Source organism: Hylobates moloch, unplaced genomic scaffold, assembly GCF_009828535.3.
Source record: "Hylobates moloch isolate HMO894 unplaced genomic scaffold, HMol_V3 SCAFFOLD_7, whole genome shotgun sequence".
Taxonomy (NCBI): domain Eukaryota; kingdom Metazoa; phylum Chordata; class Mammalia; order Primates; family Hylobatidae; genus Hylobates; species Hylobates moloch.
In genome coordinates this window covers 3744530-3760126 of record NW_026652282.1, presented here as the reverse complement: position 1 = coordinate 3760126, position 15597 = coordinate 3744530, and the positions used below count along the sequence as shown (strand labels likewise).

The window sequence follows — 15597 nt, the reverse complement described above, 5'->3', positions numbered from 1 at the left end:
GGGGTGAGGTGGGGGACGGGTGGGTGTCTGCCTAGACCAATAACCAGGGAATCAGCTTAATTATGCTGCAGGGTGTGTCTGCCTTGGCCAATCACCAGGGCATCAGCCTGATTATGATGTGGGGGCATGTCTGCCTGGGCCAGTCACCAAGGAATCAGCCCCCTGATTATGGTGCAGAGGTGTATCTTTGGCTTGATCATGGTATAGAAGTGTATCTTTGCCCTGATTATGAAGCAGAGGCTTAGAACTTAAACTTCAGTTAGCCATTTTTGTTGATATTATGCTGTTCATTCCTAGTATAGCCATTTTCTAAAAGGAGAGAAAAGCAAGGATCATGGATCAGTAGCCAACGTTAGAGTCAGAGAGCAGTTTGCATGCAGGTTGTCACAGAGGCACATCTAGAACACAAGTAAACTCTCATGCATTCCATGTGCTTATTAAAAGGGCATTATACTGCGAAGTACTAATCATTCTCTGCAAGGGATTTAAAAAAGGGATCAGGGGTTAGTACTACTTGCTAGAGTCAGAGGGCAATTTGCATGTAAATTGTTACAGTGGCAAATCTGGAACACAAGGACACTCACATGTATCCCATGCTATTAATAAAATGGCATTTTACTGTTTAAGTCCTAGTCTAGTCATTCTTTATAAGGGAAAACAAGGATCAAGGATCAGTACACCATGCTATAGTGAGAGGGAAATTTTCACGTAAGTTGTTACAGAGGCAAATCTACAGCACAGGGAAATTTTGAGTCATTTTTAACATTAAGATGTCAAGTCCTGCCTGGAGGAGGGGCACTTAGGGTCAGTAGGATCAGGTGGAGAGGCTTTTCTTCTAAAGTCCTAGTGCTTAGCAAAGGAATGAGAGGGACCATTCAGTCCCACTATCACATTGTACACCTGTAATCGCAGCACTGTGGGAGGCCAAGGTAGGCAGATTGCTTGAGGACAGGAGTTTGAGACCAGCCTGGTAAAATCCTGTTGCTACTTAAAAAACAAAATTACACGCTGTAGTCCTACGTTTACTCCATAAAAACTAATGTAGAAATGCAAAATTAATTTTCCTTAAAATTTCTGCATTACTCTCAATATTACTTTGTCTCTTTTATTTTCAATGGCTGAAAAAAATAGTTTTGTTTTAATTTTTATTATTTGATCCATCCTTAATTACCAGGCATTGCTCAGTGGTTTGAATTGCCCTCCGTGGCTTTCCATTTTAATCTAAAATTCTGCTATAAGTCTATGAAATTGGACCAGAACACAAGCTGTGCCATCTGTGATACTGATAATGAGATTCTAGAGAAAGGTGCTTCTTTGGTTGGAGGAGTTTAGGCCGATCACATTTCAGTGACCCCAGAGAACATTAGACAGCGCCTGTTGCCACAAAGCAAGCAGCCAGCTGTGGGTAGAACAGCACAGGCAGTCAGATGCTCATCGCCTGTATTGCCCTGGGACCAGCAGACCAAATAAATGTAAACTGGACTCTTGCAACTGTTTGTTTGAAGATTTGAAAGGAGTTAGTTTATATTTATTTTCATAACTGCTTTATTTCTGTCAGTATTTAATGTTTGCCAAAAAAGGAAACACAGGTTTCCCACACTGTCTCCCCATCAAGTATCACAAATTTGTGTGTCAAGTACCAGAATTTGAGAAAGACAATTAAGGTGGTTTAAGGTCATCTCACAGATAGAACCTCAGTCTATCCAAGTTTTCTCTTCCAGGGTCAACCCACTGTATTAGCTTCCTAGGAGTGCTGTGTTAATTAACAAACTTGGTGGCTTAAAGCAGCAGAAACTTATTGCCTGACACCTCAGAAGGCTAGAAGTCAGAAGTCAAGGTGTGAGCAAGGCTACACTCCCTCTCAAGGCTCTAGGGAAGGATCCTTCCTGCCTCTTTTCAGCTGCTGGTAGTTGCCGGCCACCCTTAGCTTTCCTTGGCTTGTACCTTCAACTCCCCAATCTGTCTCCATTTTCACATGCCCTCCCTCGTCCTGTGTGTCTCTGTCTCCAAATTCCCTCTCCTTTCTTTGGATTTAGGGTCCAACCTTAATTTAGTATGGCCTCATAATAACTTGATTACATCTGCAAAGACCCTATTTCCAAATAAGGTCCTATTCCCACGTTTTAGGTGAACATGAATTTTGTGGGGAGAGCGCTGTCAAGCCAGTACACCTCCACCCATACTTTCCTACCGCCAGCTCAGACTGCCACTGTTCAGGGTGCCCCAGGAGGGCCCTGAGCTGGGGCGCGGACTCAGTCAGTCGTGTTTGGCTGGAGTGTTCCACGAGGTTCAGCCAGTCTTGCCAGAGCCTTGCTCCTCTTCCAGCCCCTCAACCCAATTCCTTTCTACTGTTTCCTTTCCTTCCACACTACCACGCTGTCTTACGTCCAGGATATAGGTTATTCACTCAATTCCATAAGCCGATCCTGTGGTGCAAATTCCATAAGTGGCGATCCCTGATACTAGCTTTGAGTTGGTGCAAGGTCCCTAGTAAATTAGGACTGAAGATCTGCACACAGCCAAGGGCCCTCTCCCTCCCAGCAAGCACCTTTTCAAAAGAGCAGAATTCATTTGGAAGGCCTAGAAAAAGGAAGGAGGTGCTCTGCCAAAATCAATGATGTCTGAGAAAGAAGCATGCTCCCTAGAGCTTGGAGAAGATCAGAAGAGGGATAGCCTGAGGCATGGCTCTGCAGTAAATCATTAAGAGACGCCCACTCACAGTGGCTGTGGCTACCAGAAGTTTCCTGTGAGGGAACTAAAAAGCGCACAGTAGTGTTTGTAAGTGATGGTTCCATTTTAATAGATAAACATGCAGAACTTATAAAAAATCAAGAATCTATATTAGCCAGATTTCCTAAATTAGTTAATATTTCTTTTAAATTTATACTTAAAGTCACAATTTTTAAAACTGTATATATGAATGTGAATACTATATGCTTTGGGGAATTTGACTTTGATTATTTTCTAGTTTCAAGGATAAACATAGCCAGACAGTAGTTAAAGCGATCAGCACAGATTTTCTTCCATAATGTACTATTGCAATAGAGAAGAGAGACCAATGTGAAACTGGGCTCAACATCAATTAGCCCAGAGGTGACTGGGCATTTTAAAGGGAAATTCAGGGAGTAGGGAGGGGTCAGCAGGGGCTCAGCAGAGTCGGGGAAGTGAAAATTACAGAAAGCGGAAAGAGGGTTTGGTCTGTGTGAAGCCATCTGAGTTTCACTGGTGCTGATAGAAGTCAGGCTCCTGCCCTCCCACAGAGGCTTGTCTGCAGGGGTGGCTGGAACCAACGATCAGTTATTTTGGCAGCCTTGAGTTTTCGTAGGCAAGTACTTTAAGGGGGCTAGAGTCATGTAGGGGTGTGACCTTGAGCTGTTGAACTTGTTCAAGTCTTTATAGGCCAGTGTGGGGGCCTTGTGGAGAAAAAGACTCAGAGCAGCCTGAGTAGAGTCTGGTTCAGGAGACACTTTTGTCACTGAGCATGACCAATCCATTTATCACAATGGTAGCAGCCTGTCCTCATGGAATTATGTTTCCTTCGATAAATCTTGAACAAGAAATAAATGCATCAGCATATGTTTTTAAAAGTTAAACAGATGTTAAACTTAAAGGAAGTTTGCTAAAATCCATTTCGTGGACCCCTTTGTAAACACCTGACCTACACAGCTTGTCCCTTATGACTTAAAGTTAACTTGCATCCATTTTATGGAATCCCAGGTGCCTGTTTGACCTGCAGACATCTTTCTCCCTTCTTGGTCACTCTCTCAGGGCATCAGCTCTTCACACAGCAACAGCTTCCTGCATGTGGCTCCAGACTGTCCATTGATGACTGAAGGCTTGTGGACTTGCCAAGTTGCCCACATAAAACCCAGGGTTCAGAGAGCGAGACAACTCCTTGCATTGTAAAGTGCCAACAATTGTAGTATTCTAAAGCTCAGTGTTGTTCAGAACATGGTACCCTTGTGAGATCACATGTGACATTTGTGAAGAACCTGGAACTGATGTTTCCTTAGGAAGCCTCGCAACAGTAAGTGCTTTCAGCTCGCTCAAGGAACTTCAAGTAGGCAAGAAATAAGAATGGAAGCCCTGCATTACTCCATCAGATCTTGAAAGTTTTCTCTTGGATAAATGTGCCTGTCAATCACATCAAATCTTATCCCCTGCCTCCGTGTGCTGTACCACAACAGCGACGTCTGCTGGAGCGTGTGTGCTCTCTGGGTACACATTCTCCAGGAGGCAGCATCTTATTAGAGAGTAACAGGTCTGTCTTGTGCAGAGGAGAATGCTAACCGCTTCATGAGAAGGCTCCCCACCATGAACTCGGCTAACCGGATGCTATTTTTTTAACTTATTTATTTTTTAATTGACAAATAGAAATCGTATATAGTTATCACACACAACGTGTTTTGAAGTGTGTGTACATTGTGGGGTGGCTGCGTCAAGCTAATGAACACATGCATCATCTCACTTTCTCATCACGTTTTGTGGGGAGAACACTTAAAATCTAGAATCTGAGTGATTTTCACGTAGCCAAATGTTATTTTTAATGACCTTTGCCTTAATTGTCCATTCAATATCAGTCATAGATATTTATTGAGGGCCCAGCATGTGCCAGCCAAGCGTGGCCTCCTAATTAGAAACACAAACCCTAAGAAACTCTGAGCATTGCTGTGTAGCGCAGGGGCCATCCTCACACCCCCACAGCCAGCATTCAGCTTGCTTCATCAGCCATGGATGGAGTCAAAGGAAAACTAGCTCACTTTCCCACTAGTATCTGAAATCACTTTCTATTCCATGCTGCACACATGTACTGCAAGGAAAAGGAATGATTCCTACCCCCACCACTGCCGTCCATTCCTAAGAACAGAGGGGATGGAGTACGACGATGAGGAAAACAGAGGGCAGGAAATAAGCAGTTTATTCATGGGATGTCTGCATGGGGTCTTGGGAGTGCAGAGGTTGTGACTCATTCTTGAGTGGAAGTTTCTAACCACGTACATACAACTGCAATAACTGCAGCCAGCTGCTGGAGGTGTTGTGGTGAATCCCAGAGGGTTACAAGGGTAGGAGGAGCCTGGTAAAGTTTCCAGGAAGTGATAGCACATGAGCTATGTCTTCACCCGCAAAGATGCAGGTAACAGCTTAGATTCTGAGCCTTAGGAAGAGGATGGAGGCCGGAGGGTGACAGGGTTTCTCTGTAGTCCTCAGGAAGTGAAACTGCCTCACAGGAAATAAAGTAATATCAATCAGGCAGGTTCTTTCTATGTATATTTGAATATTGTCAATGTTTTAAAAATCACACACAACATATTTCTTTTTTTTCCCCTTCTTTTTTTTTTTTTTTTGTTGAGACAGTCTTTCTCTGTCGAGTTCAGTGGTGTGATCTCGGCTGACTGCAACCTCCATCTCTTGAGTTCAAGTGATTCTCCTGCCTCAGCCTCTCGAGTAGCTGGGATTACAGGCATGTGCCTCCATGCCTGGCTAATTTTTGTGTTTTTAGTAGAGACGGGATTTCACCGTGTTGGTCAGGCTGGTCTGCAACTCCTGACCTCAAGTAATCCGCCCACCTCGGCCTCCCAAAGTGCTGGGATTGTAGGCATGAGCCACCATGCCCAGCCAAACCTGACATATTTCTGAGGAGCGAGAAAGAGCAGCTGTCTGTCCACCACCTGCCCCCCAACCTCTTTGAACTGCATCCCAGACAGCTTGGTGTCGTAGCTGACATTGCCTGTGTTGGCCCTCCTCCTCTGATTTATTTTAATCCTCATATGTTCTTTCTTCTTCTGGGAATTGTTCTTTTCTAGCATTCTGTTTTTGTTTTAAGGACTCAGTAACTTATATGTCTCCGTGAATACTAATTATTATCATGACTGTTGCTTCCTCACCCACTTTTCTCTGGATTGTCATTTTTTTCTGGCAGATTCCTGTCTTCTGCCTGTTTGAGTCTTCTTCCACAAACACCTGGCAGTGTCTGTTCTGCTCATTCACATTCAAGAACAGAGCACTTGTGTATTCATTTCCTGGGGCTGCTGCCACAAGATACCGAAAACTCAGCAACTTCTAATAACAGAAGTTGACTCTCTCCCAGTTCTGGAGACCGGAAGTCTGAAATCAAGGTGTCTCAGGGCCACACTCCCTCTGGAGGCTCTAGGGGAGGATCCTTCCTGCCTTTCCCAGCTCCTGGGGGCTCTAGGCATCCCTGGGCTTGTGGCCACATCACTTCAGTCTCTGCCTCCGTTTCCACGTGGCAGAGTGAGCTCATCTCAGATTTTTAACTTAGTTACATCTCCAAAGACCCTTTTTCTAAACAAGACAGAAGTACCATGGGTGAGGACTTCTGTTTGAGGGCTACCATTCAACCCACTGCTCTCAGTCACACAAAGCTTTTGAAGCATAACACCTGCTGTTGAGGCAGTTGCAAAAGTAGCCCCTAAGAAAGACAGCATGCCAAAGCACCTTCCCCATGGTGGAGTGGGGTGACGGACCAGGCACCCTTACGATGCCCATGCAGGAAGTGGAGGCTCAGCAGAATCCCACAGGTGTGTCTGCTCCTGGGATAGCATCAGCGTCTTCTCACAGGTAGCCAGGTGGCATCTATCAGCTGACCACATCGTCTGCCCCAGTGGCACGGGCTGTCTTCCATGTCTCACTTCATAGAGCTTTTCTAGACTGAGGCCCAGGACGTGGTTCTCGGCACACAGCGTTAATGACATGCATGGCCCTCTAAGCGGTTCCCTCTCCCTCTTTGTGTTGTCAACCCCCGGTAACCCCCACTTGCTTCTGTTGCTCACTGCAGGTCTTAGGTAGTACAGAGAATGTTCAGGCTCGTAGGGTTCTGATGGCCAGATCACCCAACAAAAGAATGCCAAGAATACCTGAGACCGCGCGGCAGCTGCGTGTCTTCTGCCTCTTTCCTTTGTTTAATCCTCTTTAATTGCACATCCCTGTTCTCACCCACCTAGGGTCTCTAGGATGGTGGAAAGCAGGAGCATTTCTTCCCACCCACAGTGCTGATTCTCCACATTCCCCAGTTCTTCCCCTGGAGATGTGTCCTGTGAGCTGATTGTTTGGAGCAACAGATATCTAGATATCTGTCTCTCTGCGCTTCCTGTAAACCCACAGAAGCACGCCAAGTGCTAGGAGCTGGGAACTGGAGTTCATTTATACACATAATTAACCAGCTTCTCCCTAGAACAGAACTCCATTTGCATTTTTTCGTCTTTTACTTCTCAGGGAAAGCCACTGAGTAAGACAAAGTTTGTGCACAGTCTTTAAAAGATGAAAAACTTTGTGAAGGCATCAGGCAGTTTTGAATCAGGTGATTAGGATCGTTCATTCCTGATGATACACTGGAGCTTTATCTGATGATACCGACACTAGCTAACATTTATCTGGGGCTTCCTCACCCATGTCGTTTTCCAGGCATTGTTCTTCTTGTGAATTAATTCCATGAGGAACGTTAATCATTGCTCTTTGACAGATGACAAAATTGAGGCCCAAAGAGCGTGTATAATTGACGGATGTCCCATAATCTCTGACTGTGGTCATAGTCTTGTCTTGACTTTCATCTTCATAGGCGTCCCAAGCATTTTGAAGATCTCAGTATGCTGTGGTGGTGTAAAGCAGCCATCCAAAACTGTTTTTGATTCATTCTCCATCAATAAGAATGTTGAGCTGCATTCCAGTCTAGACACATTGGTGTGCGTTTGTTTATCTACTCCACTGTTACAGCTGGTAGCTTAGAAAGAATTCACAGCAATAGAAATGCAAGAAGGATAAGCTAAAATAAAATAATCGGCTGGGTACAGTGGCTCACATCTCTAAGCACAGGGCTTTGAGAGGCTGAGGCAAGAGGATTACTTGAAGCAGAACTTCAAGACTAGCTTAGCTAACATAGCGAGACCCTGTCTCTACAAAACATAAAAAAATTTACCAGGCATGGTGACATGCACCTGTAGTCCCAGCTGTTCGGGAGGCTGAGGCTGGAGAATCGTTTGAGCCCAGGAGGTCAAGGCTGCTATGATTGTTTGACTCGGCTCCAGCCTGGGTCACAGAGCAAGATCCTATCTCAAAACAATAATAATAAAATAATCAGTTTAAGTTTTTAAAATTAATAGCACCAAAGTACTTTAAGAAAATTTTCTTTATACAGCGTGTTTGACAGAGCCATGTGTTTAAATGTGCTCCATTTTTTAAAATATTGGCTTAAAATTTAAGCCAGCAATTTAAAAATCTTGTTTTAAATTCAGATTGTTTTGATACTCAGCTTTAATCACTATTTATATCCAGACAGAAGTTCATGATTGGCTAATTTTTTTTTTTTTTTTTTTTTTTTTTTGAGATGGAGTCTGGCTCTGTCGCCCAGGCTGGAGTGCAGTGGCGCTATGTCAGCTCACTGCAACCTCCACTTCCTAGGTTCAAGCGATTCTCCTGCCTCTACCTCCCAAGTAACGGGGTTACAGGATGCACTGCCACGTGTGACTGTCTCTTTTTAAAAAAAAATTAGAGCCTTTCTTTTATCTCATCCATCAGTTAGGATAAGGTTTAAATTGAAATTTAGCTAATAAATATAGTCCTCTGTGATACTAATCAGTGGTTGTTGCAAACTAATGAAATAATGTGGCATTTTAGTATTTTTAACTAATGGATTCAAGTTCTGTAGAAGCTCTTTAGGTGGAGTACTTCTACACTGATTGTATATTGTTTTTATGTGTGGAGGTATGTGTATGTATGTTCATGAGATCTGTCGTTTTCTTGTCTGGCTTTTGTCTGGTTTTGGAATCAGGGAAGTGCTGATGTAAAAGGAGTTGAGAGGTGTTCCCTCCAGTTTCCTGAAAAGTCTGTTTAGAATTGGCATTCTTTTTTTTCTTGGGAAGTTGGTAAATTTACCAGCGAGGCCATTTGATCCTAGATGTGGGAAGGAGGTTTTTAATTACAAATTCAATTCCTTTCATAGGCAGAAGGCTATTCAGGTTATTCGTGTTTTCTTGAGGCAGTTTTATATCTTTCAAAGAATTATCTCATTTCATCTAAATGGTCAAATGTGTTGCCATTAATCCTATAATAATTAAGTTTTTATCATTTTATCGATGTTAGGATCTGTAGTGATGTCCCCTCTTTCCCTGCTAATGTTAGTACATTTGGATCTTCTTTATTTTTTTGATCAGTTTAGCTAGGAGTCTACTAATTTAATTGCTCTTCTCAAACAACTTGCTTTTGATTTAGTTGGTTTTCTGTATTCTACTTTCTATTTCATTGATTTTCTCTCTCATGTTTATTATCTCCTTCCTTTTATTTGTTTTGGGTTTAATTTGCTCTTTTCCTTCACTTTCTTAAGGTAAAAGCTTAAATCATTGAACTTCTTTCTTTCAGGTTTTCAGTGTGACAACTTAGATCGCTTATTTGAGACCTTATTATTTAATATATCACTCAATGCCATCAGTTTTCATCGAAGCAATGTTTTAGCCACATCCCAGAAATTTTGGTAGTTTTTAGTTCTCTACAAAATATTACCTAGTTTCCCTTTGTGATTTCATCTTTGATCCATGTCTTACATAGAAGTGTAACATCCAAATATTTGTGATTTTCCACATTCCTTTCTATTATTAATGTCTATTTTAATTCTGTCATCGTTAGATAAGGTATTCTGTATGACTTTAAGTATTTTATAATTTTTGAGAATAGTTTTATCACTTATAATAGGATCTTTCTTGTTGAATGCTCCATGTGCACTTAAAAATAATGTGGTTTCTGCTCTTGTTGGGAGAAGTATTACATGAATGTCAATTAGGTCAGGTTACTTGACAGTGGTTCTGAAGTCTGCTGTATCCTTACTTCTTTTCTGTCTACTTGTTCTATCAATTACTGATAGAGGAGTTTTAAACTTCCTTCTACGTTTGTGTTTCTCCATTCAGTTCTACTGGTTTTTGCTTTATGCATTCTGAAGCTCTGCTATTTGATGTTTACACCTTTAGAATTATGTCTTATTGATGAACTGACCTATTTGTCATTATGAAATGTCCCTATTTATCCCTGATGATGGTCATTCATTGTTCTAAAGGCTTGTTTGTTATTAATGTAAGTAACCTGGCTCTCTTTTGAGCAATAGTTATGTGGTATGTAGTTTTCTATCCTTTTATCTTCAATCTATCTGTGTAGTTATATTTAAAGTAGGTTTCTGTAGACAGCATGTAGTTGGGTCTTTTGTTTTTCTTTTTTATTCTGATAGTGTCATCTTAGGTGTGTTTATAATACTTATAAAGCCGTTACATAAGGTCATGATCTGCTAATTCCATCTGTCTCTATCATTTCTGTGTCTATTTCTCCTGATTGCTTCCCCCCACCACCCCTAGTTGTGGGTGGTATTTGCTTCTTTGCAAGCATGGTAATTTTTGATTGAATGTTAGACACTATGAATTCTACACCCAGTGGAGTGCTAGATTTTGCTTGATTTCATTTGCTTTATTTAACTTTGTCCTGGAACTACATTATGATCTGTCCATGCCTTCCTTTTAAAAATCTCTAGAGGGTCAGGTGCTCCAGATATCTGTTACCTTATCCTGAATGACTTTAGGTGTTTGGAAAAAATGACTATGTTGATTCTTTTGTGTAACAATTGACAAAGTAGGGACATTAAATCATGATATTATTAAAATAGGCATGATTATACAATTATTTAAAATACAATTTTAGGCCAGGCGTGGTAGCTCATGCCTGTAATCCCAGTACTTTGAGAGGCCGAGGCAGGCGAATCACCTGAGGTCAGGAGTTTGAGACTAGCCTGGCCAACATGGTGAAACCCCATCTCTACTAAAAATACAAAAATTAGCTGGGCGCAGTGGCACATGCCTGTAGTCCCAGCTACTCTGGAGGCTGAGGCAGGAGAATCGCTTGAACCTGGGAGGCTGAGGTTGCAGTGAGCCAAGATCGGCTGTTGCACTCCAGCCTGGGCAAGAGAGCGAGACCCTGTCTCAAAAATAAAATAAAATTTTAGACAAACCGTCACACTTTGTGTGGATTTAGATGTTCCTGTTGTGCTAGTCAGCATAAGTTAAAGGTGGGAAGGACTCCTGGTATTTGTTATTCTTTCTGATAACTAGTCCTCTCATGATTGGCTCTATGATGACCTCCATGGACCTGTGCGGTCACTGTAGTTAATCCGTGTGGCTAATGACAGTGTGAGGATGCTCTTTTCATATGGCACGTTGCTGTTGATCAGCTGTGTTCAGCAGCTTTCTTTTGTCCCCTGATCCCTTGTCAAGTAGCGCCGCAGCCGTCCCTCAGCCACAGCCTTCTTCAGCATCTGGTGGAGGCCTTTGTGTAATTTCCTCTCCTTAGCAGGTTGAAGAATGATTGAAGTGTTTTCTCTAGAATACAGTGTTTTTGCAGAAAACACCAAAAGCATAGTCCTTGTGTATTTACTGCTTTGGAAAAAAAGTATGGTTCAGCGAGGCCCTGCTGTGGGGCCTTCCCCGGTGCCCTGGCCAGATCCCAGGTCCAGTCACCTCCTGGGCCTGCTCGCTGCCCTTCTCCACGTTTCATAAAGAGGCCCAGCAGACAAAGCAGCAGTGCCTCCCAGTGCGCTTTTCTTCTGTTCCTTTGGGAAATGTATCGCTCAACTGCCAATAGCTTTTTTGATTTTTTGGTTTGTTTTATTTTGAGCAGGGATGTTTTGGAGCTGACAACCGCTTTTAAACAATCTGTCCTAGGTCAGAAATTCCTCAAAAGGAGCAGCCTGAGAGTGTGCTGCCACATAGCTGGAGGGACTGTCCCTGGAAGAAGGTCTTGTGGTGGAGGCCTTGCCCCTCACCGCAGTCCTTCCCTCCTCCTCCCCAGGGGCTGAGAAACTCATCATCCACCTGCGGAAACACGGCATCCCCTTTGCGCTGGCCACCAGCTCGGGGTCCACATCGTTCGAGATGAAGACGAGCCGCCACAAGGAGTTCTTCAGCTTGTTTTCCCACATTGTGCTGGGAGATGACCCCGAAGTGCCGCGTGGCAAGCCAGACCCCGACATCTTCCTAGCTTGTGCCAAGAGGTTCTCTCCCCCTCCTGCTATGGAGAAGGTAAGCGGGTGCCGGTGACACGGGCCGTGTTCCACGACCGTGTTCCACCAAATAATATCCACGTAGTGTTTGCTAAATGTGAAAAGTTGTGGTTTGTGCTGTTGAAGGCCACTTTGCAGTGCTCCCTAGAACTTGGGTATGTGGGAAGGGAAATGGTCTGGTTGGAAGATTTTGTGAGGAATCGTGGCCGCACCTAAGTCACCAGGCCAGGGAGACTCAGCCAGAATCCACTGGGTCTCAGGGACAGTCTGAGAAGCTTACAGTGCCAGAACAAGGCCTATTCAGACATTTTCCAGGGAAGCGGCGGTTTTAATGATGTGGGGCTTAAAACAATCTTATTGTCTAGGTGCAGGCTTTAAGGTGAGTATTCACTGCAGTTCAGATATAAATCACTAAAACTCACTTCCCCTCCCCAACTGCTTATAGAGTGCTCGTTGGTTGCTGCAGAGTTTTTGCTTGTGTAGTGACGTTGGGTTTTTATCGCCAAGTTTTTGGACTTCCATCCATTTCTCCACTGGAAAGTGGCAGCTGGTGGGCTTGTATGCCGTGGCACCCCCTGTCCTGCACCGTGGCTGCTTGACCATGCAGGGTATGCAGTGGAGACGGCCCTGGCTCCCTCTTCTTGTTATATAAGGCTCCTCCTCAGGTGACCTGGGCAGAGCGTTTAGAGAGCTGACCGCTCATGGTGGCTGGGCCTGGCTCCAGATTCCTCTGACTGCTCTATGACTGCCAAGATGGAGTCCTTGGCCTGAACGATCTGCAGATACAGATTCCAGAATCACAGCAAGTCACCCTTGAAAGGGGGGCTCCCGCTGGCGATGTAAGTGTAAGCAGCTGGGGAGGGCATCCGTCAGGGAGTCCCTGCAAATGCCTGCTCCCCCTGGGTTCCCGCATGTGAGGACTTTGTGGTTTGTGGGGAAGAGCCTTTCAGGGAGAGGTCTTTTTCAGGCCTCACCTCTCATCACTAACCAGTGACACCGATCACGAGCTCAGGGAAATTACTCAGAAACCTCCTTCCCAATAAAGCTGAGCTACCAGAGTAGTCTTGAAAGACCTGTTTTTTGTTGTTGTTGTTTTTGTTTTGTTTTTTGCCCAGGGTGCAACTTACTACCTTGAGCCTATAGAGGCAGCCGGAACTTGTGCCTCAGTATACAGGCCTCTGATTCTCTGAAGCTAAGTGGGCATCCAGCAATTCAGTTCAGTTCTGACACTGACTCCTACGGTTAGCCCAGACCCCGAAGGTTAAGGCCCCAGTCCCACAAGACGCCCATCGCACGTTCCAGGGGCCGCCTGTACTTCTGATTGGCTACAAATTGGGGGTTCCTGCAATCCTCTCTTCAGGTCTAATAATCCCCTAACATGACTGACAGAGCTCAGGAAAACACTTTCATACACTTGCTGCTTTGTTATGAACTGTAAAACTCAGGGACAGCCAAATGGAAGCAAGGCATTGGCCAATGTACGGCGGGTGGTTGCAGTGCTCCCCTGCCCTCTCTGGGCACCTGACCTTCCCGGCACCTCCATGTGCTCACCAAACTCAAAGCTCCCCAGGCCCCTTATGTAGAGGTTTTTATGGAGCTTTCTTACGTAGGTGTGAGTGATGACATCACTGACGATTGCTCATTGAACTCAATCCGGGCCAAGGTGCCCTCCCTGGAGATGAGGGGGAGGGCTGAAAGTTCCAGTCTTGTTTGTTTGTTTGTTTTGAGATGGAGTCTCGTTCTGTCGCCCAGGCTGGAGTGCAGTGGCATAATCTCGGCTCACTGCAACCTCCACCTCCCGGGTTCAAGCGATTCTCCTGCCTCACCCTCCTGAGTACCTGGGATTACAGGTGTGTGCCATCACGCCTGGCTAATTTTTGTATTTTTAGTAGAGACAGGGTCTCATCATGTTGGCCAGGCTGGTCTTGAACTCCTGACTTCGTGATCCACCCACCTCAGCCTCCCAAAGTGCTGGGATTACAGGCGTGAGCCACCGTGCCCAGACCCAGTCTTCTAATCGCATATTTGGTCTTTCTGATGTCCAGACCCTGTCCTAAAGCTATCCTGGGTCCACTAGAGGCACCTCATTAGGTTGAAAATGGCTTATTAATGACTCAGAAATTCCAAGTGTTTTAGGAGCTCTATGTCATGAACTGGGGACAAAAACCAGGTGTGTAGTTTTTATGATGCCATAGCTATAAACAGTCATTGAAAGACAGTGGGGCATTCTTATCAACACACATACCTGGGCTGATTGAAATCTCATTCTTGATTTAAGTCTCATTACTGAATTCAACTTGACTGCAATTGCTTGACGTGGGACTTGCCTGAGACCTCCCAGCTAGTAAGTCAGAGAGTCAAGGCTGAGCCTCCAGGTGCGGCTGGAACAGGTCCCAGTGGGAACATGTATCTGCTTCTTATGTCTGGACATGTGTATGTCTGCATGCTTGGCATCCTGTTACAAATTCCTCTGCAACATGTTCATTTTTCCTCAAAATTTCCCCCTTGTGGAAGAATTATTCCATAGCTTCAGGCTATAAAGCCTTCTTCCCAGAAACACCATTTTTGTTGTTGTTTAACCTGAGTTATTGTTCACTAGAAAAGTGAAGGTGCTGCACTCCATACACCATGTCCCAGAATCGATCAGAATATGTTGGCACTTGCATTCAGTTCTGTATTTACAAACTGATAAAGATAAGGTAAAATATTTGCCTTGTTAACATGAGCTGTTCCTGTAGCTAAGGCAATTAAACGGAATTTCAAGTACAGGCAGTCCTTGTTTTGCAAGGCACTCTGTTAATGGAAACATGGTGTTTCATGTGGGGTTTTTTGGTTTTGGTTTGTTTTTCAGGTAGGGTCCCCTTTGTTGTCCAGGCCATAGGCAGTGGCAGCACAATCGTAGCTCACTGCAGCTTCCATTTCCTGGGCTTCAGCAATTCTTCTGCCTCTGGGAACACAGGCACACACCACCATGCACAGCCGGGCGTGGCAGCTCACACCTATAATCTCAGCACTTGGGGATGCTGAGGCAGGAGGATGCTTGAGCCCAGTAGCTTGAGACCAGCCAGGTCAACATAGCCAGACCCTGTCTCCACAAAAAGTTAGCCATGTTTTAAAATGTATATGGAAGCAAAGTGCATGTGGAAACCACATGCTGCCATTGCATGGGACCAGTTATGGTGAAACCCACAAAGCAAGGGCCCTCATGAGGAGGAATTTCTCTCACGAGGTACCCTGCAAAGAGGCCCATGGAATGAATTGTGTTTTAACATCTTGGTGTTCTCATTGACAATGTTTGTTTTAGACTTGTCAAAGAAAAATGAGCAGTTGCATTTTTTAAAAGTCATTTAGCTTTTAGAAAGTTCTAAACATTTTCCTTATTATTAATCTACATTTACTTACAGATGTATTTCTCTTGCAGAAATGAAATGTTTCCTCTCATGCTTCTTACTTAGAGACAGTGACACATTGTGGGTCTTCCTCCTGTGATGTGCATATTGTAATACTAGAGGAAGATTTTCCCAAGCTTCTGTCAGGGAAGCAGCCCTGGT

At 44.2% G+C, this 15597-nt stretch overlaps 1 protein-coding gene across 2 annotated transcripts in view; it reads left to right on the top strand.

The window, feature by feature from the left end:
- PUDP (pseudouridine 5'-phosphatase) overlaps nucleotides 1–15597 on the top strand; it is an 86041-nt gene that overhangs the window by 48554 nt on the left and 21890 nt on the right. For both annotated transcript variants that reach the window (XM_032756547.2, XM_032756546.2), the window contains exon 3: nucleotides 11836–12065. In XM_032756547.2, the coding sequence (XP_032612438.1) occupies nucleotides 11836–12065 (230 nt within the window). The remainder of the gene's footprint in view (nucleotides 1–11835; nucleotides 12066–15597) is intronic.